The following is a 26889-nucleotide window of genomic DNA, read 5'->3' on the forward strand; positions in this document are numbered from 1 at the left end:
TGTAAGGGGATTTGTAAGGATTTGATCTGAAAGTACTTTCCTGAATTGTGATGGAGGCATATAATTGATTTTAATCCTTTTCTTCCATTATCATGTATTGGTATACCTTCAGATGAACAGAATTGTTTCTGCCTGCTTTAATTTCTTTACATTACAGACAGCAAGTAGAAACCAGGCTTCCTAAACGATAGCACAGATTGAGGTCAAGAGTTTACAAAAATGCTTTTATCATTTAATCACAATAATCAATCACTGAAATTAGATCTGTAGATGTAGCATGAAAGGCTTCAGAGAAAGAAATAAACAGCTTGATCCAGAAGTGTTTAAAATCGATTAAATAAGGTTTTCATTTTAATTTGCTCTAATTTAAGGACAGCTTTTAATTTAATTCCCACACTGTTTTAATTCTCTCCAATCAGTGACCCAGTTATACATTTTAAAAGAAAGTATTTGCTTAAGTCTCTCAGAACCAATGAATTATTACTGAATGTGTCATTTCATAGAGAGTAAAAAAAAGTGACTTTTGCTCCCATCCCGAACTACAAAGCATGCTTCCATTACTTCTCTACGAAACCTGGATAGATACAATGTTAACATGCAATGTATTTCTTGATATTTAGGTTACTTTACTCTGGTTTTGCCAGAATTCCTCAGTTTTCTGAATCTCCTTTTTAATAGCTTGTCACATCATCTGCAAGTGCTTTCAGTCCTTATGCCTTATTGTGTCACTCAACTTTGATGTCAAGTTTAAAAATAATTTTGAATGCACTCAATTGAATAAGCAAACAAATTCAGAAGCAAGGAGAATAAAAGTGTATCACAGTAGTCCATTGCAACAAGACAAAGGTGACTTCTGGGCTTCTACAGGAGTAACTATTTACAAACTGTTTAATGATTTTACATGACATTACATTGCTGTAATTATACTCCAGCCAGAGGACAGAAGCTCCTAAGACTTAAAACAGCTTCAAGTACATTTTTGAACTCCATACATCTTCATGCAGCCCATCCAGCTATCAGGATACACATGCTGTGTATCAAAACACGAGATTTCTGAGGCTCAGGCAAAAGCAAAGACAGCAACTTTACAGTTCCCACATCACTGTGTTACCTTGGCAAAGGGAAGGCTGGTTCTAGCTCACTCTCTGGACTGTCTGCAGAGTGCTCAATGACTGCTGAATAGAAGATGTGAAGTCCCAGCTGAGGAAAGTCTGCAGTGAAACACCTGACATTCAGGGCCTGAGTGCTTTAACTTTGCCTGGCAAGTTCTGGGCCCTACCAGCATCACCTCCTTCTCGTCTGCCGTGTCTGAATAGAAACAGCTGCTCTGCTGTTATTTTAAGGCTCAGAGGTACAGACAGAGCTCAGCTGCTCACAGCCTTGTCATGAATCACATCATGTAGGCTGAACACAGGCACGCTACTCTTCAAACTGGGTCATTTTTAGGTGTGTCACTATCTGAAGAGTTCTAACACAAAAATGTCAGTGGGTTGACTCATGTTCAGGCAACCACTAGAAGACCTGAATTGACTTCTTGGACTTCAGCACCAAATTCTCTTACTATCAGATGCATCAAAGTGAGGTCCTCACTTGTTTTCCATATTGAATATACATTCAAACTATGAACCTGCACCCAAGATCATTCAAAATACCATGTAAAGGAAGATAACAAATACACCCCTATGAGAGACTTATTCTCCTTTGTAATGCATTAGTGCAAGTATTTGTCAAGTAAGGAAGACATTAAGACTCCACAAAGCAAGGGTTAAAAAACCTTTTACAAGTGATGACATGAAGCAAAAGGGAACAGCACAGAGAAGGTTCCATCCCTGCAGAGGCTGGCAGTCAGCTGTGCAGCACAGACAGACTGCACTCACGTGCACACATCCTGCCCCTGCTGAGCTTCCCTGACAGCCTAGTCTCTAGGGCTCTCAGCTTTTCTCCCAAATAAACAAGTCTATTCATCATCCCTACTGTCAAGCAGAAGCACGTTCACATGCAAACATGCTGCTGCACTTGAAGGTAAAGATAAGGACATGGCAGCAGCAGCATCCCCAGGTGCCAGGTGGGAGCTGCCCACAGGCTGCTCCGTTCCCATCACCGGCAGCACGTGCTCAGCAGCTCGGAATGCACCTACCCAGGTCAGCTCTTACATGGATCACTGACTCCTCTGTGTACAACAGGCTCCCTGAGAGCATCCCCACATGCCCTCTCCCACCTAGCACCAGATGGTAGCAGTAGAAAGTAGTGGGAAAGCAAGCAATGAAGAAAAAAATTTAAAACAACAGAGGATGAGAAGATTCCACTAAAAAAATTAATAAGAAGGGTTAGAAGTTTCTTTTTTGAGGAGCTTGAGTGTGTGTGTTATTTATTTTCAGTTCTCTTGGACAATGTAAAAATCACTGGTACATTCCTGGTTCTTAAAAAGGGCAAACCACTACTGACTGCATTTTCCAGCAGTCACCAGTCAGTGCTCTCTCCACGAGACAGCACAGAACAGGTTCCCCAGCTCACACAGCCTGGTGTTACTAGTCAGCACTGACAGCTGAAGTCAGGAATTTTGAGGAAAGGAAAGGGAGAGAATCAGCCCCTGAGCTCTAGGAGGAGTGCCTGAGATGCTGCCTCATACTCCAGTCCCTGATGGAATTCCCCACCCAGAGTCCCAGTTTGAGCCTATACAAGGATGCATTCTGAATGTAGCATGTAAATGCACTCTTGGGTTCAACAGAAAACACTTAGCAGAGATCAAAAGTCTTGTTCACTTGATAAAATGAATGAGATGCACTAAAGTTAGTAATTTCTATGACTGATGATTGAACATGAATCTGATAGCTTTATTTCTAGGTTTGCATTACCTTCCAGAAGTGTTCTTCAATATAGCAAGTGCATCAGGGTAGCCATCCATATTGTAATCTCCAATGTGAAGTGTAATTGGAAATGAAATTTCTGCTGAAGATTTGTCATTTTGATATGGTACAAAGCCCCAGACTGTGTCTTTATTTCTGAAGTCTTGCAAAACTGGAATCCACTGTAAAATAAAACAAAACAAAAGAACAACTAGGTAAAGAAATTAATTTTATTTATTTAAACAATGTAGTTCTATTTAAAACAGCTGACACCACTGCATCAGGATTCTTAACCATTTACAAGTAAGGATTATTTACTAACTCTGTCACCAAAAGAAGAAAATAATTTGAAGTATTTTTCATGCACTCGTTTATTCCAGAACAGGAAAATACAGTTAAGGTTGTAAGAATACAACCAGAATATGGAATCATTCAGGAACACCTTAACGGAAATTCAGGCTAGCCTGGAATTTCTACTAATCTTTAAATGTAGGTAAGACCAAACCATCAGGGCCATGAGATCTTGAGTCTCTTTTTTTTTTCCCCTGGAATTGCAAGGCAATGCAGTAGGCATCACTAAAGCTGGAGGATGGATGCAGCCTCTTTAGATTTGTGGCCAACACTAAATTACTGGACCATGTGCTGCAGGACAGGAGGGCCATTCAAAGGGGCCCGAGAAAGGCAAGAATGGGCAAACACTCAGCTCCAGACACCCTGCACTGGCACAGGCTGGGCAGTGCCCAGCTGGGTACCAGCTCTCCTGGGGCAGGGCAGGGTCCTGGTGAGCAGGAAGGTAAAGCTGGGCACAGCAGCTTGGGCAGCAAAGCAGCTCTGCACTGCAGCTGCTGCCTGTGCTCCTGCTCAGGATGACCCAGGACTTCTTTTTATACAGCACTTGTTCATCGGCATCTGGATCCTGTGCCCAGTTTTGTGCCCCACAGTTCACAGAGGATTTGAGAATACTGAGTGTGTTCAGAGAAGGTCAGGCACTGAGTATTTCCTCAGAGGACAGGCTGAGGGCACAGGGAGTGTTTGGAGAACAGAAGATTTAGGCAATCTTGCAATGCCTGCAAGAGCCAGCTGAGGAGATGGAGCCAGGCTCTCTGCTGTGATACATGGCAGAAGAGCCAGAGAAAATGGTCAGACTGACACAAGGGAGGTTCTGTCTAGAGATAAACAACCTAATTAAACAGCAAAGGAGGCCCTGAGAAGTTGCAGGATCTTTGTCCTTGGGGGTTTTCAAAATCTGTCTGGGCAAAGCTTTAAACAACATGGTCTGAATTCAGTTTGCTCCTGCTTAAAGCAAAGGCTGGATCTCCTAAGGTTCATTTCAGCTTGAACAATTTTATTATTCATGGATATTTAGAAGTTCAAGAGCTTCAATTCCTCTCTTATATCCCCAGAAGCATCAGATACTGAACAGTTTGATAAGAAATTAAGATTAAAGTATCAAACTGAAACTACAAAAGAAATGCAAAGTCTAATTTCTCCAGGACAGGAAATAGAATGCATCTGCACTTACTTTCCAAAGTACTGCTGAGGTGCTAAATAAAAATTTATCTTAATTAAAATCAAGGTAATTTTGCAAGTTAGTATGAAGTGCCAGGGTTAACATTTCAATGCTACAGAAGAAAGCATCAGTGTCATTTTAAAAGTCAGGAGTAATTTTATATGTCAACTAACTGACAATGCCTTCAAAAGGACAGAGGGGTGCCATCTTAAAGGATCACTATCACCACCATCAAAAGCACTAACAGATCTTACATCTCTCTCACCCAAGCCTTAATTTACCTGTTTCAAGAACCAGAATGAGATCACGACAGTATCATGTCCTGCCATGGAAAGACTCCCTTGCTGCACAGTCCAGTGGTCAGCAACACTCCTGCCACATGGTAATTGTGTGTGACACTGGACTGCTCCCTTGGGATTACAAACCACCAAAGGCAGATGGGAGAAGCCCCCAAGTGCCTGCAGCAGTGCACTGGGCTGGGTGCTGGGTGCAGCCATGGCTGAGGAGCCTGGGCCAGTCCTGCCTGTCACTGCACACACCCAGCGTGTGCCACGGCTCTGAGCTGAACCCTGACCTGCAACACCTGCTGCAAACTCCAACCTGACATCAAACACACTTGGACCCTCACACCCTACGACATGCATGTGTCTAATTAGCTACTTGGAGTTGCTGAAGGCTTGGAAAAATCTAAGAAACAGAAAATGAGGACAATACTCTCACCCTGAGGGAAATTTTTCAGAGGGTTGGATTTCTTAGCACTTATTTGTCATGCAGAAGACAGATGAAACAATATTATTGCAAAATAGTCTAATTTTGAAAAACAGTGATTGAAATCAGAACCATGAAATATAATATAGCTTTTACTTTACATGGTATCATTCACACAGTCATTGCAGTAAAATCCAATTATATCCACCATATACTTTCTAAATGTTCTCAGGTGTGGTAATACTATCTTAAAGAGACAAAGTTAAAAATGAAGTTTTAGGTACAAATACAAATTTGTTTCTCTTTTTACTCTATTCAGAGTGATTAATAGATTGCAATTTCACATTCCTAAGGTCTACAATGAGATACAAAACAACAGGTGAGCACAACACCACCTATTGCTACCAAACATCAGCACCACTGACACCACAGAGCAAATCCGTCCCTGCCACTGCAGCAGCTGTGAGACTTTTCCCAAAAGCAGCTCTGTAACATTGCAGAACACCAGCCTTGTTTGATGCATAACCAGATCCCACCCCAGCACCAGCTGTGACTTACTGACAGTTTAAATTCAGACTAATCCATGTTTTTGGTGAAACTCCTGTAGATTTCTACTACAAACTGCACTATTGTGTAATGTAATGCAAAATTAATTGTTCCTGTGCCTCGGGACATATAGTTAAGTACAAAAGGCAGAAAAATGAAAATGCGTTTGTCAACAATATAAATCTCCTGCTTATTTTGTATTTGATAATCCAGACAATTACTTTGAGCTTCATATTTGCTGTTACTATGTTACTAGGAAAAGACTAAAACTAATTTTTTAATTTCTAAGATAGAAATAGGAGGGTATAACGAGGACACATGAAGCTATTTTTTCCAGTTTTCTGATCATATGATTTCACCTACACAGCTCAAATGAGAAAGACAAAAAAATTGACTGAGTATATTTTGAAAAGAAATTTTAAATGAACACATAAAATTCAGTCAGAGAAATCAGATTCACTTCTTCCTTTTCTGTTAAATTCTTCTGCATAGCATCACTGCTAACATCTGCTGTAGCATGCACTGCTGTGTTCTACTTCAGACCTGCTCCATTTCCAAGAGGAATAAAGCTATAACCTTCCTATTGTACGGAAAAAGGTTATGAGAATCATCAAGCCCACAAAGAAACTCTCAGATGAAGGGACTGAAATAATAGTGTTTGCCTCAGGAAACAAATGAAAAATCATACAGAATACTTGGCAAAATTAAAGAAGAATTAGTCATCTCTAAGAATATCACAGTATCTAGAGTTCTTACATTAAACAGTACCAAGGACTTCAAAACATTTCCCAGATTAGACTGTAGTTATTGCAGGTGAATTTAAAGAAGTCTGAGGTGTCCTAACACCTGCCACAATCTGAAACAGCATATAGGATTCCACTTGGATCTGACAGCAATTCTGCTGTTGCTATGGAAACATTCACATTCCTTTAAAACCTTAGGAGGTCTGTATCTCCTTAAGGCACACATGTGTATTTTGTTGGCCTTTACTTCTGTTCCACCATCTGAAAGAAAAAAAATCTGAGATATCCCCAACACTTAACCCGCCCCAACCAGCATCACATAAATTAAAACCTATGATGAAAGGTTATCCTTGAAATAATTCTCCTAGCTTGGCCTGGCTTTCCAGTAGCCATCCAGTTGGGCCAAAGGCATCAGGAGAAATATCCTGACAGACAGGATCTTACTGGAACAACTCCAAAGCCTGACATGCCATCGCCTGCCTCTCCTCAGTGTAAGTTTTAGAGCCACTAATTGTACAGATGTGTATTTCTGACTTTTATGCATTTCATCACAAAGCATCACACACCATCATGGAACTGCAGTAACTGTTTCTATTTGGTTTTATCAAATGCTACAGCAAACAAGCAAGAAAGACAGAACCAGGCCCAATAGGCAAAGTATTTTTTTATAAGACTGTAATCTCAGCTGAGGTCTTCCACATTTGAGATCAGTTTCTTATTAAAAAAAGAAATTCTGAAAACAAGAATTTGTTACTATACCCTTAACTAAGAAAACAAACCACAAAACCACACAGCAAAAACTGAAAAAGGACAATGGAGATACAGAGTCTTCTATTTTTTCAATAATAGTCTTGCAATTTCTCAGTTTCCCACAGATTCCCCACCAGTACCATCCCCTTGTTGAAACACATTCTGCCCACTACAAGGGCTCCTTATTATTTCCCTCAAACTGTAAACTGATTGGTGAACAGAATCTATTCCAGTCTGTTGCCACAGTTTATGTTTACCATTTCTCATGAAGAGTAACTGATTTAGTCAAACCTTATCATCTGACCTCACAATGACCAAATTCAATGAAATGAAACATTTTACTTCCAAATAAATATAAGAATTGGCATATTTGAATAGATTTCTACCTGAAGGAAGCATGCAACACATGGGAAAAGCTGCAGAATGAAGACATGATACTTTTCACTGTTTCAGAACAGAAAAGAGAAAAAGTTTCAAAAGCAAAAAGCTGCATCACATCCAGATGAGTGCAAGAAGAGTATTCCAGATAGAATTTTTTAAAAGGTTAGACCAGAATAAGTCATTATTGCATGCCATTTGATACTGTCATTTTTAATTAAAGTCATTCTAAAAATAGGGAGGGAAAATTGCTTTAACATTTCTAGGTAAGTCCAAATACTTTTTAATACTTTTTTTCTAGCAGGGTGAGAATCTTTAGGATTTAAAATAAAGGGGCAATATTATCTGCTAATTTTTATGTCAGAAGTCATTATCACCTGGAATTTTTTTCCAAATTGAAACTACACAGTGAAATTTCTAAATTACATAAACAAATTAAATATAGGTTAAATATCTGATGTATTTGTGACTAAGCAGTTAATTCAAACTGGTAGTTTTTACTGTCAAAAAAATGAACTTATGAAGCACGATAAAAACTGGCTGTATACAATGTTAGATCAGAGCAGGTTACAATAACAGACTCTATCTTGAAACATTCTGAAATTATGCAAACTGACCCACACCTTCCTCTGCCACTACTGCACCCCTTCCTTTTGGGAACATACCCTGACCAACAGGATCCTCAGACCCACTGCTCCCAGTGGCTCCAGCTGTTTGTGGGGGGTTCACTTCCTACAGTGAAATTACTTTAACTTAGAACATTTGTCTCAAAGTTACTCGAGGAGCAAAACTCAAATTCCTTTTAATTCTTGTATTATCCAGAGTAAAGAAGTGAGCTGAGGGCTCAAGTGCAGCTGTCCTTTGCCAAGGAGCAGCCCAGCCACTCCCTGTTCCACACAGCCTGATTTCCTGGAGCAGGAGCACGGCAAGGATCACAAACTGAGCATCCCCTTGCTTTGTGCAAAGGCTCTGACCCTTAACCCAAACCCTGCTGTACCCCAGCATCCAGCAATGCTCCAATCCATTGGCTGTGTTCTGTGTGTAGAGGGGATGAATGAATGTAAAAAAAATAAATCCACACCGAACCAAGAAACCAACAACCCAGAACCAACCAACCAGTGTGCACAGCAAAAGGGGCTTCTGAGAACAGAGCTGCTGAGCTCAGTACCCTGCAAGATATAAATTACCAAATTCAGAGTTATTCTTTCATACTCTGATGTCATGTTCCATCCCAGTCATCCCCCCTGCACTGCCTGGGAGCTCTGTGCTTTCCTTTCCTACACAGAGTGATTTGCCTCACTAGTAGGCTACAGCCTGTGTTCTATAAATTTTGATTCTTTAAACGACAAAATCTACACTCTAAACTTGGGCTGCAGACTGTAACAAGTTCAGCTATAAATTCTGAATTTTAGGTCAGAGAGGGTACTACTTTTAGCACAAAATTCAACTTCAAATTTTTCAGTGAGGGAATAATCAGCAATTGATAACATGGTTAGCAACATGTATGGCACATGTATGGCAACATGTATGGCAACATGTATGGCACACATTGTAATTTTCTCTGAGTACCCTACAGTGGGTTTTGCTGTCAGCTACAAGCACTTTATATGTCACTTTGGCCTTTAGGTTCACATTGCAAAATATGAATTTAGTAAAACATTTATTAAGCCATCCAACAAACATCTGGCTAATTTACTGTATGCTGCAACTTTATTATAAATCAGGGCACTGTAAATACTTAAACCAGATGATCACATGCTTAAATAAATGAACATATAATAATCTGTTCCATGAATTATAACCAAGTCTTTGAAAGCCAGTAGTGTCATGAACAAACAACCCTCCAACAATTTAACAGATACCCAGCCCTGAAGACACACAGCCTAAAAAAGTTTTTTATACCACCTGGAAATTTACTTCATTATTAAGAAACAAAGACAAAGTAGAAATTAGGGGTAAGAAGTGTGGGCTGGTTCAGTGATATATGTGTGTGCATATATATTTTGACTCCAAAATAACTCCCCAAGTTAAACTAAACAAGCTCATTTGAATTAGATTTGTTTCCAGCTCTTAGCACAAACCTGGTTTTTCATCTCATGCTGGAACAGTTATGGTGCTTAGAATGCAGTGTTTTGCAATCAAGAAAGTGACTCTTCAGGAGCCTCCATCATTTCTTTGAGTAGAATTATCCATTATAAAAAATTCTAGGAACCTCTTTCACCAAACCTATATTTTTTCAGATAGGGAACACACAAGTACATAAATACAAGTCTCTTGTATTCTATAATTGAAGGTGAGCAGATTTCATTTCTTTCCTGAAAAATTTCTATTTCATATAATTTTATAAACATAGTACTTTGCTTTGTCTTTGCTATTCCAAATTCACATTACCTGGTCCAGTCCCAGCTTGGTTAGGTAGATGGCACTTCTTTGACATTTTTCATCTTCACAGACTGGTAATAAATGTTCACTTTGTCCATCCCCATCTGTCAAAGAGGAAAAAAAAAGCTTGTCAGGTTTGTATCTGCAAAATCAGAAACCTGCTTGTATGAAATAATCAGCTGTGAATAATTTACACCTTTTTTAAATGTGAAAAATTACATGATATAAACTAGACCTGTTCAAATCCTTACCCCAATAATTTATGTCTTTTGTTTGAAGATTGCCTTTGCTAATGTACTTTCATCTTGACCCATAATATTGAGAGAATTTGAAATTTTACTGACATACTGAGAAGACTAAGTCCTTAGTAATTTAATCCCTGTGTTCAGTTGGGAAAAAATTACCTTTAATACCAATCCACCATTACAAGTCCACCATAAAAACTTATTCAATTTTCTGAACTAGTTTTAAACTCTTGTGCTGTCAGCAAGACTTTAGGAAGAGTCATGAGTTCACAAGTAATATCTTAATCTGTACTTAACACAAAACACAACACTGGGGAGCTGATTAACACAATGGCTAATAAATCCCAGGCTTACAGAATTAGGTAAATTTGAGCAAATTACAGGTTTTCAAAAATGTTCTTTAAGAGCCTTTAATCCATGTATTTCCAAAACCTTGAGTAGAATAATGACCTTTTAATATTTAAACAAGCAATGACTATTTGCATCTAGAGTTCTGACACACAGAGCATGGAGTGGGGAAAAAAGTAATAATTTACTGTCCATTATCTACTCCAGGAGAAATCTCAGTGTTGCCATGGTGACCTTGCAGCCCTGCCTTCCTCCCAGGGCCAGGCCAGCAGTGGCAGCTCCCTGGGAGGCACAGAGGGAGAGGAGCAGAGTGCCAAGGGGCAGCAGCAGAACTGCTGCACTGACAGCCTGGGCTGCCACATCCACACCAGAACCACAGCTTGCCATGGTACCCCCAGCTCAGGCACACTGCAGGCAATCCACTTCTCCAGCCCATGGAATCAAACTCACAGGGTAATAAAAACAATTCACCTTCTCAACTTGCCCCTTAGCCTGTGCAGGTCTGAGGAGCTGGGTGTTTCATCTGAGATAACCACAGTGTTCATTGTGAACACTGCAATACAGAGAGGTCCTCAGCTGGCATGTTAATTACTTGAATCATTTCCACCACTGGATTTATATTACACCTATAAAATATTGCAGGTTACAGCCACAAACATCCTCTCAGTCTGGCTCCCTGACAGCTGCTTGGCTATCCCATAACAAATGAAATTTGTACTGGTCTGATGTTTCAGAAATGCAGCTTATGAACATGCTACAAAACAGATTTCTGTATGAACCACAAAGGTGCTGAGAGCACCAAGGGGCCTCAGGCACATCTACTGCTTGGCTTTGCAGAAATCCAAACCAGCTTATTTAGGCAAGTGGATTTTGTAAAATTGCTTGATGAAATCTCCTGAGCTAATATGCAAAACCCAGATCATCTGCCTGTCACTGAACCCATTATTCATTTTCCAGCCCAGAACTGGCCCCAGCCCAGAGGTCCTGCCATACTTTACCAGCACCATAAGAAAGCTTTCTCAGCTGCCAGCCCATAATTCTGTGAGGCTGCACTCCCTCTGGGGGTGTGGCACATCCACAGCTGTGCAGCTGCATTTCTGGGTCCCTCCCCTATTCCATCAGCAAGCTGGGAGATGGAAAGGAGGGTTATAAGGGGAGGAGGAGTGATGAAAATATCAGACTTCCCCAAATATCTCTAAGTGATAAAGCCAAACTTTTAGTGGCTTCCTACATCCCATCTGCCTCATGAATTACTTTACCTCACCACCAAAGCCCTCCCAAATGCTCATGGCAGCTCTCTGCTCCAGGAGAGAGAATTTAGGATGTGAAGTAGCCTAGGTGATAGAAATCCAGTAAGTTCACATCCAAAGAGATGGGAAAGGGAATCCCCACTCTTGAACAGAGGAATCAACACAGCAACTATTGAATCTGTCTGAAATCAGCACCTGCTTCTGAAAGTGTTTGTTTTCCTTCTGCATCATTCAAGACAACAATTAAAACATGTTATCATCTTGAATCTTTGCTTGCATGAACAGATTAAAATGCTGTTGTCTGTACAGTTTTTTTTCTAAACTTAAATGGAAGAAAGTGTTCAATTTGCAAACTATAAACCATGGGAATATTGAAGGATTTGCTAAAATATAATTAGTGCTGCAGTTTTCTGAATATAAAATGTAAATTAAGCCCTAACATTTTAAATACATTTCCACAAAAGTTTCAGTCTGAAGTGATTTTAGAAGTTTTTCAATAACACACAAGGACAGAGAACCACCTTCCTGTGTTTGAGAAAGGGACAAGAACAAGGATGTTCTCATTTTAAATTATGCTATGGTGCAGAGGAGAATATAAAATGTTTGATTCTACTTATACTGCAAACATTCATCTTGTTATACCAATAACTCAGTTTGATAGTGTGGGTAGGAAATGCTCAGAGTAGGGCAGGACATTGATGAAAACACCCTTGGAGCTTGGAGGAATAACCAATCCATAGGACAGGAGGGACAGAACTGGCACACAATTACACACAAAGCCATCATCTTCCACATGAAGGTGCTGTAGATAAATTACAAGCTCAAGATTTGATTAAAAGATTTGATTAAAATATTTAGTATGATCAAAGAATGAATAAATACAAATAGGCATCAAACACCACGCCTTTGTCCCTGCAAACTGAAAATACTCTGATATCTATTCCATATTGGAAGGCCAGAGTTTCCTCAATTCCTCTGACCAGAAGATAAACATCCATTCCACCTTGGAAGCACCTGCTGGAATGCAAACTACTGACCTTGAAGACCACACAAAAAACATCCCCAGCAATTGCTAACTTAAGAGCTTTAACTCACTAACAACAAATCCACCTTGGATCCAAGAAAAACTTCCTATCTTCATGCCTGGTTTCAATCCCAATGTAAATAAACATCCTTCAGTTCTAAACTCTGATCTTGAAGTTAAATTTCTCCACAAAAGAAGACAGAAATTCAAAGGAGTATCATTAGCACAACTGATCGGTGCAATTAGGTATGCACAGGTGACAAAACATGCACTGGTGACAATGGCTGGATGATCCCATCACACCTACGCTGGTTTCAAGTATTTATGAAAAATACCTTGCATAACATGTCTTTAATAATCTCCTCCAGCCTAGGTCTACCTAGGAAACCTGTTATAGAGACCCTCTGTAATCTTCACTCAGTTCCTGAGGTCTGCTACTCTGTCTTTCTGTCCCTTTCATTTAAAAATGAAATCTCATTCCAAACTGGTGGAAATCTTATTTGCAATTTCAATATCATTTGCAGCAGTAGGTGTGCCCAAACACTCCAGACTCCAAATGTCCTGTGCTAGCAGCACTCAGCTTGGAGCAAGAAACAGAAACTCAACTGTTAATGAGCAAGTTCTCTACACACAATTCTGGCTTGACTGTGATCCAGCATAACCCCATGGTTAATAAAGATCAAGTCTTTTAGGCTTGAAAAGGGCTAGAAAAAGAACAGTCCTACATACTCATCACCTGCAAACCTGCACTTATGTCTAAATATGTAAAGACAAAATCAGAAGTCTTATTCCATCTAGGAATCATGTGAGAATCATTACTTACAACTGCCTGTTTGCTGTATTTCTAACAAGAGCCTTCTTTCCAACACTTGCCCATGTTTGCCAGGCACTGGCAGCCCCATCCCAGCACCCAAAGCCACTGCCTGGGCAGTCCCTGGGAGCACACCTTGCACAGAGAGGCTGTGTGAGAGACATTGCTGAGCTTTAACATTTATTGTCAATGTTCACACCGATCAAGTATTTTCAATCTGTTCTAAACGTAAATTTGAATGGGAGAGAGCAGAAAAAAACTTGTCAATCAGATTAAACACAACATAATGTTATTGGAATTGTTAGATGCTCCAAAAGCAAAACCAAGGAACTGCAGTCTGAGAACGCATTTTAAACTGAATTCACAAATAGCAAATGGTCAAAGGAGCTCCACACAAGAAACTTCTTCCCAAACTCAGAGCTATCAGAGGTGCTTATAAAACATACACACTTGTAACTTACTTAGCATGAGTAAACCTAGGCAAAAGACACCCAACCCCAATGTTCAAATTCCTTAACAAACATAGAAAAAGGTGTCACAAAAGTGCTCTTTTGCCACCAGGTTCAAGGACTGTTAGATTCATGCTTCTTCAATGTACTTTCCAACATGGGCTCTGAAAAGAAAATGGCACCTGGAGAAATGACAATTCTGTGATCACTCACTCTAAAACTGTTTTATAATACTGCAAGATAAAGTTGTAGCTATGAAGAGCAAGACAGCTTTTGGTGGGTGTATGATCTAAACCTTTTTAATTTAAATGCTCTGTACTTTTGCTGCAGTGTAATCCGCTGCTTCTTTAAAAACAAAAATGGAATCAACTTTCTGGGGTTATTCTGAGATCATTGTAACTTCTTAAAGTTTTGTTAAATAAAAAAGAAGTTGTTTTCTAGGAAGTTGTGGGCTGGACTTGATGATCTGTAGAGGTCCTTTCTAACCCTAACTATTTGGTGAAATGGAAATATGTTAACTACACAGGCCAAGAAAGTCAGCTTTCATAATTCTGAACATAAAAACAAGAACCTTCATATACCACAAAGTTCTCATTCATACATTGCTCCCTCTTGTCTTTGCCCAGTTCTCAGTATCCTCTCTCACGAGTCTTCAGTTTACGGTTCTGAAGAACAATAAGAGGAAAAAGAAGAAAAAAGCCCTGTCAGGGCTGTACTACAGCAACACCCTTCTGGGGCAGGCAAGAAGCCTACAATAAGTACAACTGAGTTTGATATTCAAATAAAATAAAGGTTTGTTTGAAAGCTGATTATCTTAAATTTATCTTCTCAAGTAATTAAATCATTAGAATTCTTTTGTCAGTCTGTGCCTTTAGGTGCTCAGTGAGATGGTCATGACAGAGGCAGTTATAATAAATTACTAAGATAATTACACATTATTAAAACAATCAATGTCAGCTGCCTTTAGCAAAAGTGAATCATAACTTCAAAAAACAGATGCAAAGAGCTTTTACAGATGATTCAAAGTGCTGCGGACATTAAAGAAATCCTCATAACCCTCTCCTTCACACTAAATCAATTCTGATTTTAAGTCCTTCCAAAGAAGCCATATTCACAGTTCCACTGAATAGAAGCACTTAAACACAGCGTGCCAGCAAACTGCACAGTGAGACTTCCAGGCTGCACCAGAGCCAACAGAGCAGCCTTCTGCCTCAAATGGAAATTCCAGCACTAGCTGTGATCCAAGCAGGGAAAAGAAACTGCAGCAAATACAATGTGAACTGCCCCCACACCACACAAAATCATTGCTGGAACTCCTGGGCTGTTTCTGCTGAAAGCTGCTTGTTTCACTTGTTTCACATTAAAACAAACTCCCAAGCCTGGCTGTACTTTTGGAGCTCTGTGATGTTCCACATCTTCAAAGCTCCCATGGCAGCAAAGCTCCAGGTGCTGCCAAAGGAAGGGATGGATAACACAAAGCAAAGCAAGGCACTGGTGGAACTACCTTGGGTCAGCTCAACCTGGGCCCAGAGCTCCTCCTGTACCAACCATGAACAGGGCCAAAGAAAAATTCAATCCTGTGAAGTTGTTTAACAAGGAACAGATAACCAAGTGACACACGCAGCACTACACCAATTTTATTGCTGGAAAGAAAGAAAAGTTCTTCTTAACTTTTAAGCCCCTTTGACAAAAATGAATATGAAGCAACAGCAGTTCTTTTTCCCAGAACATACTAGCATTTGTCAGGACATAAAGACCTTGGAAAACATGGGAACCTGATTTCTCCCCCTCAGAAATTGACGCTGTTTGGGATCTACATTTAAAACATTGAGGTATCTCTGAAGAGCTTTGCTGGTTACAAATTAACAAAGAAGACAGACTGAGCTCCTAAAGACACTTTCACAGACTCAAAACACAAGTGCCAATTTTCTTGCTATGTCTCTATACAGTGCTGCTTCAGAAGTGCATCTGGTACTAAAAGAATTTCTTCCATATCTAAAGTCTCTCAGAAGGCTTCATTTCCATTAACTTTCATACCTTTTTCACCCAAACTGATCCCAGTAAACCCAGCTTTCCTCATATGCAGAGCATTTCACACACAGAAGTATTGTCACCCTGCACCTTAAGGTTCATAGAGAATCCTTTCATTGACTACAGGAGCACTAAATATTTTCACAACACAGTGCTCACAGGAGAATGGGTTTCTTGAGGGCTTATTTACCAAAATGAACCATTAAAATTTCCCTTTGATACATTGCTACTGCATCTGAGGATGCAACATTGTGAGGGAAAAAAGAAATTCCAATGTTAGAGTGAAGCTGACAGATAAAATTAAAAGGTACAAAAATCAAAATGCAACTGCAGGCAGAAAAGCAGTGCATTTAAAGTATATTCAGCTGCATGATAATTAAGTTCTACTTTAAAAAAAAATCTTTCAACAAAATGCATTTGGCACAGTGCAATGAAAGGTTGAAAAACCCCCAAAGGTTAGGCACTATGTTATCCTCTTTAAACATAATTAATTGGCAATAATGAGCTATCATTTCCTACAAGGAAAGTGATAATTACTACCACATGTCATACAAGTAGTTAACATACATGAAACAGTTCAATTACTTGGTAGGGGGAGAACAGAGAGGATTCTATTAGGATTATTAGTTGGATAACTGGATTTTAAATATGAGAAAAAATTGAGTTCAGGTCTCTGAAAGATTTTGATGGAACTTTAACAAACCCAACTCATATTTGCTCAAAAAGCATAGCATAGCTCAAAAAGCATGCATAGCAGAGGTGAATGCAAACTTCTTAGAGAAGAGAAAGGGCAGCAGCTAAGAAATCAAATGGTGACTAAAAAATAAAGGACTGGGTTGGCTAAAAGCTACCTAGAGAAACGAGGAGTTGTGCTGTATTTACTCATGAGGACACCATGATCAAGTTTGATTTCAAAAAGCCATTTTCACTCTCCTTGAAATACAGGCCAAAACAAAGTTCTTTGCCTTAACTAAGGAAAATCAATGAGTGATTAATCAAACTTTCACAGTCTCAGATACCAAAGGATGATCTTAAATCTCTGCTATCCAACTGAAGCAATCATAGTTAAATACCAATTACGACACCAGTTTCCTATAGAAATGAATTAATGGATCATATAATCAGCACAATATCCTGTGCTAATCATTTCTGACTCACTACTTCAAAACCATGTCATTAATCTTTACATTAATGAGAAAATAGCAGGTTATTGTGACCAAAATATGGTTCACATTCATCTAATGCTAAAAAAACTGGTCATTTTCAGATTGCCCCATTGAAACCCTTCAATTTCTTTAAAAATACAACATTTTCCTAGTAATTTAAGTGACATTTAATAAAACTCTCTATATACTTGAAAGTATTTATCAGGATTCTAGACAACATCTATGATTTCCTCTAAAGACAGTACAAGCAGATCTTATAAAACTCCTCTGCCAGCTCACAGATAACAACAGTGCAGGATTAATCATTTTTGCTATAGCAACCACTGCACTGCAATTACCATAGTGACATGAGAAGAATAGAAAAAGTAATAATGAAGAGCTCTTACTTGTTTGGAGCAATGTGGCAACTAAATAAGTGCAGAATTCTCGAGCGTCCAACTCTGCTCACCTTAATCAATTGAAATGCCATTTGTAATAGATGTCAAAAAGCATTTCTGATTTATTTTTAAAAGGGCAATACAAATTTGTCAATTGTTCCCTGTCCTTTGGTCAGATTGATGTACAAATCACTGCTATCATGTAACAGGGGGAAGTGCTACTTATCACAGAGGTTCTAACTTAGTCATAAAGTGTAAGGTCTACTCCATTACCATAAGTGTATTGGTATACACACATGCTTCTTTATAATTTTCCATTAAAATATACACACACACATATATACGTATAAATGTACTGGACTTTCAGATGCGTACAAACATACATTTGCATATTTTTTTAATGAAAAAAAATCTTAATTTTTTCAGTACTTCAGGAACACTTGGTACTAAGATTATAGGAACATCTGTGACAGCTTCTCATGAGTCACCTAATTGCTGGTTTTTCCAACTCCACTTAGCCAAATAATTTATACTTGATAGCTGTTGTTCAATGTGCTTAGTTTAAGAAAGGAAATCTTACCCCAAATTAGTTGCTTTTGGAAGTTCTCAGTCAGAAGAAGCTCTGTATAAGCTCAGTCAGAGCTTGTACAAAGCTCCCCCCTTTTTTCAAATGACTGGTAAATACTCATGGCTGGAAAAGGTACTTGAAATAAAATTTTCAGAAGCAGGAAAGAATGTTAGACAAAGTGACCTTTTGAAACAATGCTTGTTTTGTGAAGAGGCAGGTGTGATCAGTAAATCAGAAGCTTGCACTGCAGGAGTGCAAGAAGGCACAAGCACAAAGGAGGGTGTGAGAGGGAAGGCAGCAGCCCAAGTGGCAGAGCCAAGCTCAGGTCTGACACTGCTGCAGAGCCCCACAGGCACACGGTTAATTCATGACAAGTGCCAGAGGGAAAGCACAGAGATACAGAACCCTCTGAGACCTTGAGCAAATGGCAAAGCTGGCACATCAGCTGTGAGGTACAGAAAATGTCAAGGAGGGGAAGAAAAATAGAGGCAGGCAAGCCAGAAGTAAGAATGTCAGAGGCTTGTGCTGTATTTTGAACATTTCTAGTGCCAGTGGCTGTGTCCCTGTGCCAAGAGCAGGATGCCTGTGGCACAGCAGAGTGTGAGTGCACAGCACATTCTGCATCATGCACAGCTTGGCAGAACCTGCCAAAGGTAGAAGGCAGAACAATCTTCTAATATATCTCATTTTCCATTTCATTGTGGTATTTTGATTTGTTGTGCAATCAGTGAGCCTCAGTATAGTGGCCACATTATTCCAAACTGCAAAACATCACACCTTAACTTCCTTTGACTTGCAATCATTATTCTGTCAGTTTTGAAATGGAAAACTGAAAACAGGAGAGGTTCAAGTCTGACAATCCATTTCTAGTAATCATTGTCTTTAACTCCAGCTCAGCACAAGCAGCTGCAAGCTCAAAGCCAGCATTTTGAAGTACCTAAATGTGAGCAGACACAGCACAGGGGGGAAATGTAGGTGCTGTGCCAGAGCAGCACACCCATCATGGGAGATGCTGCCCCTTTGTTGTTGGGCTGGTGCAGAACAAATCAATCTGAGGATAATTAGCAGTGAGGGCATTAAACAAGGGTGCTGGAACTCCAGCCCAGCAGTCCCTGAGCCACTGCCCTTCCTCCCAAGCTCAGCTGTACCAAACCACTGCCTGCCATAGCACTTAATTCTCTATTTAGCCACACAGTCAAAATTTTAACTGCAACATTGGAACAGTTCCCCTTCTCTCTGTGAAAATATCCAGGGTTTATTACAATTCCCTTAATTACTATGAATTTCTAAGATTATGATTTATCATTTGGGCTCATTAGAGATAAAATTATCCTACATTAAGATAGGGCTTCACATTGCCATTGTTAAAAACTTGTTAAAAATTTTCTATTTAGTACCTATTAAGACACATTATTCAGAACATCAGCTTGGAAAATTATTACAAAAGACCCAGCACACTTAATTTTTTTAACTGCAAAAACTGTATTATTCTATTCTTTCCTTCATATATTACATAGGTAAGTATTCAAACTTGAAGATAAATAGTAAAATATTTTATTAAAACTTTGCCAAAGATTTTAGAAAACGGGGCAAACATTTCACAGAAGAGACTGGGGCACAGTTCAGGTTCTACCTGAGTTCTTTCCTGTAGATCTGATCTAAGGACCATTGCCCATCCAGCAGAGGTGCCTTGCATTCACAGGTCAGCCTCCAAACACTTGTTAGTGGCAGCACAGAGCAAGTGAGTCACACTCTAAGAAGTTTAATCATTGTCATTTCTTTAAAATAAGTTTTTGAAGGAAATGTTGTCAAACAATAGCATTGTTTCTACATTTGAAGACAGGGTCAGTCTCATTGTAACAAGTGTGTTGTATAAATATAGTAAATTGGTTTTTTAAGATGTTATTTACAGTCAATTATGTCAGCAGAGTCAGGCCTGCAACACTTTGCCTCTGGTTGGAAAATTGCTATTTTACTGCACAGAAAAATGTTATTGTCTGCACTATAAAACCAACATGCCCCATTCTCTGTAACATGACAAAACATTGATAAGCCACAATTGACTGGAAAGGTACATTCTAATAGAAAAATACAGGCTTTCACTAACCCTTGCAAAAATAGATTTACATATAAATTAAATTTTTCTTCTGTCCAAAAGCCTTCCAGAATTTTCAATTACAACCATTAAGATTTTACCATGTTCCAGCAATTTTTATTCAAATAATTTTATTTCATTTAGTCTTTATTAGTTTGTACAAGTGAAGAATTTAGAAACATTTAATCAGATAATGTTTTCTGAACAAGATTAGAGAAAACAAAATTAAAATCATGACAAATAAAATAAGTGTCTGATAAAATTAAGTTTAGTGTAGCATCACACCTCAAAACAACAAAAATTAAATACAGGTGAAGCAGAATGTACTGGGATAACCAAAGCTGAATTTGTAAATAATTATTCCCAGACATTTCAGGATTTACAAACAAATAACACATTAAAGAGAAAAAGCAGAGAAACATACAAGCCCCATTTGGAGCTAAACACCTTTATTTGTTCTCTGGTGTAAGGCAGCTAACCAAAACAAGAGAAAGCAACACTCAGGGCAGTGTAAAAGAAGCAAACTCACCAAAATCTGCAAACACAGACTGTCCAACAACTTTGGCACCACTGGGCATTTCCTTACTTTTTCCAACTTTAGAGAAGTTCCCATCCTAGGAAACAGGACAAGGATGATGGAAAGACTGAATTGCAGAGTAAGTGATAAAAACTGACTTTTGAACCAAAGAAAATACAGATCACTAGTGAAGGGCTTTAGCAGATAAGTGAGAGACATCTCAGCTGCAGAAAAAACTGCACTCTTCAAAAACTGGGACTGAGATTTTGCATTTCTAATCCTTCCTGGATTCTTGTGGAAATCCATCAATAGTAATATTCAGATACAATTTCCATACATTTTGCTGTGCTATGAGGAAGAGATTGGATTATTTCAGCAGCATTATCTAAATGATAATTAAGTGATTATGAATACTACTGTGCATTTTTGCATATTAACATGTGATTTTATAGACATATGTAATATGTAACAACACACCTGGATAAAAATTAAAAATAGGGTCCTGATTTGCCTTCTAATTAGGAAATGAACTGATTTTTTATTGGGTCTGGCTTAGGACTTGTTTTATTTATCCTTTATTAAAATCTAGGCCTAGAGAAAACAATAGCCCATTATACCATCAGAAAGATAAAACGTGCTGAGTCTTTGTTTATCACAGAACTGGATCACAGCTGGCACAAACCCATTTGAAGGTGTTGAGTTTTTGCAGCCATGTCAGAGGAGCCAAGGCTCCTTCCCCAGTCAGTGCCACCAGCTCAGCACAGGGCTCTGCACACAAGGGCTCAGCAAGGCCCAGAGCCAAAGGCTTGGGAAGGGAGCAGAGTCATCCATATCCAACAGGACTCACACCATCTGTAGTTTGCAGACTTCACTGCAACTCTGGACACAGTCAGTGCTGTTTGTACTGCATGTCTGACTACATATCTTTACCTTGACACATAATTTATAGTGATTCTGATGAGAAAAATTAATATTGATGCATTTCCACGCAGTGAAATAGAAGAGGCCCTTAGTTGGCCCTAAAAGCATATCTTGTGTAGGCAAATATTTTAAAAGCATTTTACAGTGTATCAATGAAGGGAATTACTTTTTTCTACAAAGAGCCGTTTACCAGCTTTTAATGGATCAGTTAAGGTATTTGTAGTTTCATACATATCTTTCTAAAGATAAGCAAATCTATCAATACAAAATGTATAATGCAGGATTATATTTAGAATACAAGCCCAAAATCTGTAAGAAAATTCAAAGAAAGGCCACTAACAGGACAAACACTTTGTGTACTTACAAACATTCAACAGGCAATGATTTTTAAAGTCTACCTAAAGCTGTAAATCCAGGATTCATGACTCAGTGCTTTCAGTACTCTTGCTTGGGAGAAGATGGCCAGGTTATCTCACACAAGACTCTGCTCTGCAGTGACTCACTGTGATCTGCTGGATTCATTTTCAGGCAAAAACTCATCCCTTAACTAACAAGGAACACACTGAGCACTTTCTATCATCATTAAAAAGTGAACTTATAGTTCTAATCCTTTTGGATAACAAGGTACAAAGGATGCCCCTGGCCAGGTTAGACAATACAAAAGCAGAATCTCAATAAATTATTAATCCCTTGATCTATTACTCCTCACCCCTGAATTTCAGTTATGATATTTAGTTAACACAGGACTTGGGATTTCCTCAAATGTAACTTGCATATGTATTGTAACAGTCAGAAGTGACATTTAGAACTTCTGTCCCAAAAAACCTCACCCAAGACCTAGAGTCATGTATCTAACAAAGCTCACTTAAAATAAAAAAAAAAAATCTTTCAGACAGCAAGAATAAAACCAAACTGATCAGTCTTCTATCTATAAATCACCATAAATGTCAGAAGATAACTCTTTGGTGTTTATAACTTTTTCTTTCTTACCTTATTTACCCATGTCTCAAACTGAATGGTTTTGGAATTTGGTGATGTGGTAAGGAACAAATCTGTGAGGAAAATATAAGAGAAATGAGATATTTAACAGTAGTCTACACACACAAATATATGATCACTCAGTAAATATATATAATTTAAAAAATATGACCTATATTTTAGAAGTTTTAAATACATTATATTCTAGTGATATATTAAGTAAGAAAGACTAAAACCACAATCCTCAAAACTATTTTCATGTCTTGTACTCTTCTGTATAAATAGATGTCAATAATTATCAACTAGCCTTTTATTTGGGATATGGTGAATTAAGCAACAGATACACTGTTGACAGGAGAAGAAAAGTAGATGGAGAAATATTTCTGGCTTCCTATACACTAAAATTCTTTAAAACATCAAACCAGTGCAAAATAGAGCTTCAAAGGATTTATCTGGCAAGGCCTAAAGAGAAGCTTATTTGATGCCTTTTAGAGAAGTCCCCAAATGAGGAAAATGGGAAGAAAAAGCTTTTATTTAAAAAAAAAGTGGTTGTTGAGGAATAAAAAAATTTTTAAAAACTAAGTCCAGTGTTAAGAAATTGAGATTTAAGAAAACTGCTCCTTAAGATTTTCTTTTTCTTTGTCTCCTCCCTCCCTGCAATTTCAACTGCCATTCTTTGAGCTAGAACACAATGGTTATTTTGCAGGAAAAAGGAAAAAAAAGAAAAAAAAAAAGAAAAGAGAATATTAATGCTTTACCCTGAGGTGTTTTACTGAATAAGCAGGTAGATGGCTGTACAGGGAATTTCAAATGGCACAATAAGAGATATTGTATTCCAGGGGAAAAAAACCCAGCAACAAACAACAACCACAAAACTAGAAACCTCCCCACATCTAACAAGCAAAATCCAAACAAAAACCCCACATACACATAAAAAACAACAAAGATTCTCCTGATTGATTTCCCTCCCCCTACAGCTTAAAAGCTTTACCATTTAATTTTATTCCTCTGAATATCTAAAATGGCTATTTCCTTTACAGCATACACATGAAAAGCATGATAGTGTGTGCTTCATTGGAATGAATTACAGTGATACTTAAGGACTTCCTGAAGGTGAGACAGAAGTAATGAAAATAAACTGAAGACACTATAAATGTAAGTTAGAAAACTTATATATACTTTCAAATATTAACTTTGCATCTAGAAGGAAGCTTGTGGAATACTGTTGCTTACTATTGATATAAGCCAGAAAAATATTTAAAAATCCAGTATGTTCACAGGGGCAGAAAGAGAAACATGAAATAACAGAAGCCTTAACTAATTTTCCTACAGGCCAAAATGCACCTATCTCTTAAAAAATGTTTTTGAGGTTTAAATAATCATTTCAAGTAGTGTCCTTGCTGTACTTGGTAGTGAAATTTACTCTGAGCTCTGGGCTCTGCTGCTCCCAGGTTATGCTACAAGGCTCTGAAGTGTTCTATTGAAATACCCAGCCAAGGATGAGCATTTGCTCCCCAGCTGGGGCAGGCTGGGTGACCCTCAGCCATTCTGTCTGCTCTGTAACCTCTCCCCAGCACCTCTGACTCCATCCCTCACTGCAGAGCTGACCTCCAGTGCTGAGTGAATCCTCTCTCTGCTCAGTCCTCAGTGCAAGGGCAGATCCTGGCCAGGGGTAACTCAGCATTCCCTCTGCTAATGCTCTTTACCCACATTTTGGGGCTCTGTCCCAGACTAGACAAAGTGGCCCAGCTGCCAACACCAGACAGAACTCACCCAATGGCACCATGCCAGAACAGCTCCCTCAGCCTGTCCTCAGCAGAGATGCTCCTGTCCCTTCACCATCTGTGTCACCCTCAGCTGCTCCAGGAGCTCCGCGTCTCTCTGGTACTGGGGAGCCCAGAGCTGGGCACAGCACTGCAGTGATCCTCACCAGGGCTGAGCAGAGGGGCAGGGTCACCTCCCTGACCTCCTCAGTGCTCTTCTCAAAGGCCCCCAGGATCCCATTGGCCTCACAGTCACAAGGACATGGTGCTGGCTCCTGCTGTCCACCAGGACCCCCAGGCCCCTCTCAGAGCTGCTCCAGGTCACCCCCAGCCCGTGCTGCTGCTGGGGTTGTTCCTGCCCAGGACCCTGCTCTGCCTTTCTCCCCAGCAGCTTAAAGACAATTCCATTCAGCAACATTCCTGTTTTGCACTGAACTCCCTCCCCCAAACCAGCTTCTCTTTAAAGTCAGTAAATGACTTTTGATCTTTGCCCCTCTCCCTGTACTCCTCCATCTCCTTTTTCCTAACTCCAGGCACATAACATTGTACAGAACAAATGGAACCAACACAGCAGAGCAGTTCCAAGGCTGCTGTAATGTCACACTGCACTGGCAAAATGCAAAGGCAGGCTAAGAGAGCAGATAATCTTCTAAAAATAGTGCAGAGGAGCTGGTGCCACGCTGCTCCTGCATTAAAGGAACAAGCTGTGATTTCCCACAGGACAACTTAATACAGGTACAACACCACCTCTAGTTCTAGAGCCCTCTGAGCCAGTTCCACTGGTACCTTATTGCCAATTGTCCTCTTTCTTATCCTTAAGCCTTCTTAGAAGCTACAAGTTTGAATGCTCATGCATGATTCTGGGATTAAACTCTCTTGCACTGAATCCAAGTCAAATTGTTAATATTTACAAGTAATTATCCATTTGGATCAAGAATGTCAGATTTCAAACCAAGCAAAATAAAAGCATTTCTTTGCAACAGCAGTATAAAAAGGTGATGCAATTTAGACACCTGAAATAACTACTCACAAATTTCTATAGTTCAGAATTACAAGTGTTTTCTCCCAAGTTTGTGAAAGAAATGTGTAAGAAAACACAAGTCCTATCTGGAACAATGTTCTAGAACAGTTAATTTCCAAATGTTACTTTCAACCTATCTTACTTTATGATTCTTTCTGGTTTGACTAGATAAGTTTTTGACCCCAAGAGCATCTCAGAGAGGCAATAAGTAAGAATCTGTGCACTTTATAAATACCTAACAGCCATAGCAAAGAATCCTTGCAAATGTTTCCTTTCCAAAGGAATGGTGTCCACAACATACCTCCCACCTCACTGTCACTGCTTTCCATGTCTATGATTACTAAATTCCTAAATATGTAAGAGCTGCAGGAGAACAGATGGAGCCAACAAATGCATTAATATCTGTATGATCAGTACTGGGGTTACACAACAATGAAGACATATATAGTTCTTTTCTACACTTTCTGTATTACAATACACTAATTACATTGAAAACTGCAACACTTCTGTTTTGCTTCTGGCTGTATCAAGAAAACTCAGCCCCTTGTTCCTACAAGGAATGCCCATCATATTAAATATGCTCAGAAAAAGTCACTTGTCTGTAGATATGCTGCACACTGCCTTTGGAAGGCAGTTCAGGTTGCAATTTCAGCTGTAAGAAACAGAATCTATTCCATAAAGATCTCTAAGTTTAAAAAGCATAAAGTATTAAGGGCTGCTCAAATTCCTATGACCCTAATGGCAGCATAGTGAGAGATATTTCCAACCTGAGGTTATTAAACCAACTAATCTGGAGCTCAACAAGCAATTCTTTACAGAATACAAAGGGGATGGTTTTACCAGACAACAGGTACATGAAGAGATAGTAAAAATAAAAGGCAAGGGGGTACCTTTAACAGCCCTAGGGTAGTTGTAGATTCTGTAGATATGAAAATGGAAATATGAAACAGGAAGAGGAAAAAAAATCTACTTTTCTGCTGCTGCTGCCAGGGAAAGATTATTGAGCTAGCAGGATGGAGCACTAGACTAAGCCTGCAGGGCATTTCTTGCATCTCTAATTTGTGACATGATGCAGCAAAGATAAGGAAAACACTCAATAGTTGGGATGGGGGAAGATCTTGTTGTCAGATTCAGGCAGATTTCCTGAGATGTAGCACCTATGGCCTAAGTGAATGGATAGAAGTAAAAACCAATACTGCCTGAGAGGAAACCTTTCTCTTAAACAAATGCAAAGTGTGTTCACATTTAAATACACTTTCCTATTTTGGATTTAACAGCCAGTGATTAACATAAATACAACATAAGTAATTGGAATATTCATCAACAAAATTCAACAGCCTGAGAATACAATAAGGAAGCATGGAGGTTACCCAGCAATTTAGATCTACAATACTGAAAATCAACTAAAATATACACCAGACACTTAATACAGAAGGTATCACATAATGCTGCAACACCAAAC

At 39.0% G+C, this 26889-nt stretch overlaps 1 protein-coding gene across 1 annotated transcript in view; it reads right to left on the reverse strand.

Moving 5' to 3' along the window:
• The window catches only part of ITFG1 (integrin alpha FG-GAP repeat containing 1), a 67426-nt gene that overhangs the window by 26082 nt on the left and 14455 nt on the right, over nucleotides 1–26889 (reverse strand). Inside the window, exons 6-9 of the mRNA XM_005426260.3 lie at nucleotides 22656–22717; nucleotides 20757–20841; nucleotides 9873–9967; nucleotides 2856–3028 (exon numbers count right to left, since the gene is read on the reverse strand). Of these exons, the coding sequence (XP_005426317.1) occupies nucleotides 2856–3028; nucleotides 9873–9967; nucleotides 20757–20841; nucleotides 22656–22717 (415 nt within the window). The remainder of the gene's footprint in view (nucleotides 1–2855; nucleotides 3029–9872; nucleotides 9968–20756; nucleotides 20842–22655; nucleotides 22718–26889) is intronic.

Source organism: Geospiza fortis, unplaced genomic scaffold (genome assembly GCF_000277835.1).
Source record: "Geospiza fortis unplaced genomic scaffold, GeoFor_1.0 scaffold79, whole genome shotgun sequence".
NCBI lineage: Eukaryota > Metazoa > Chordata > Aves > Passeriformes > Thraupidae > Geospiza > Geospiza fortis.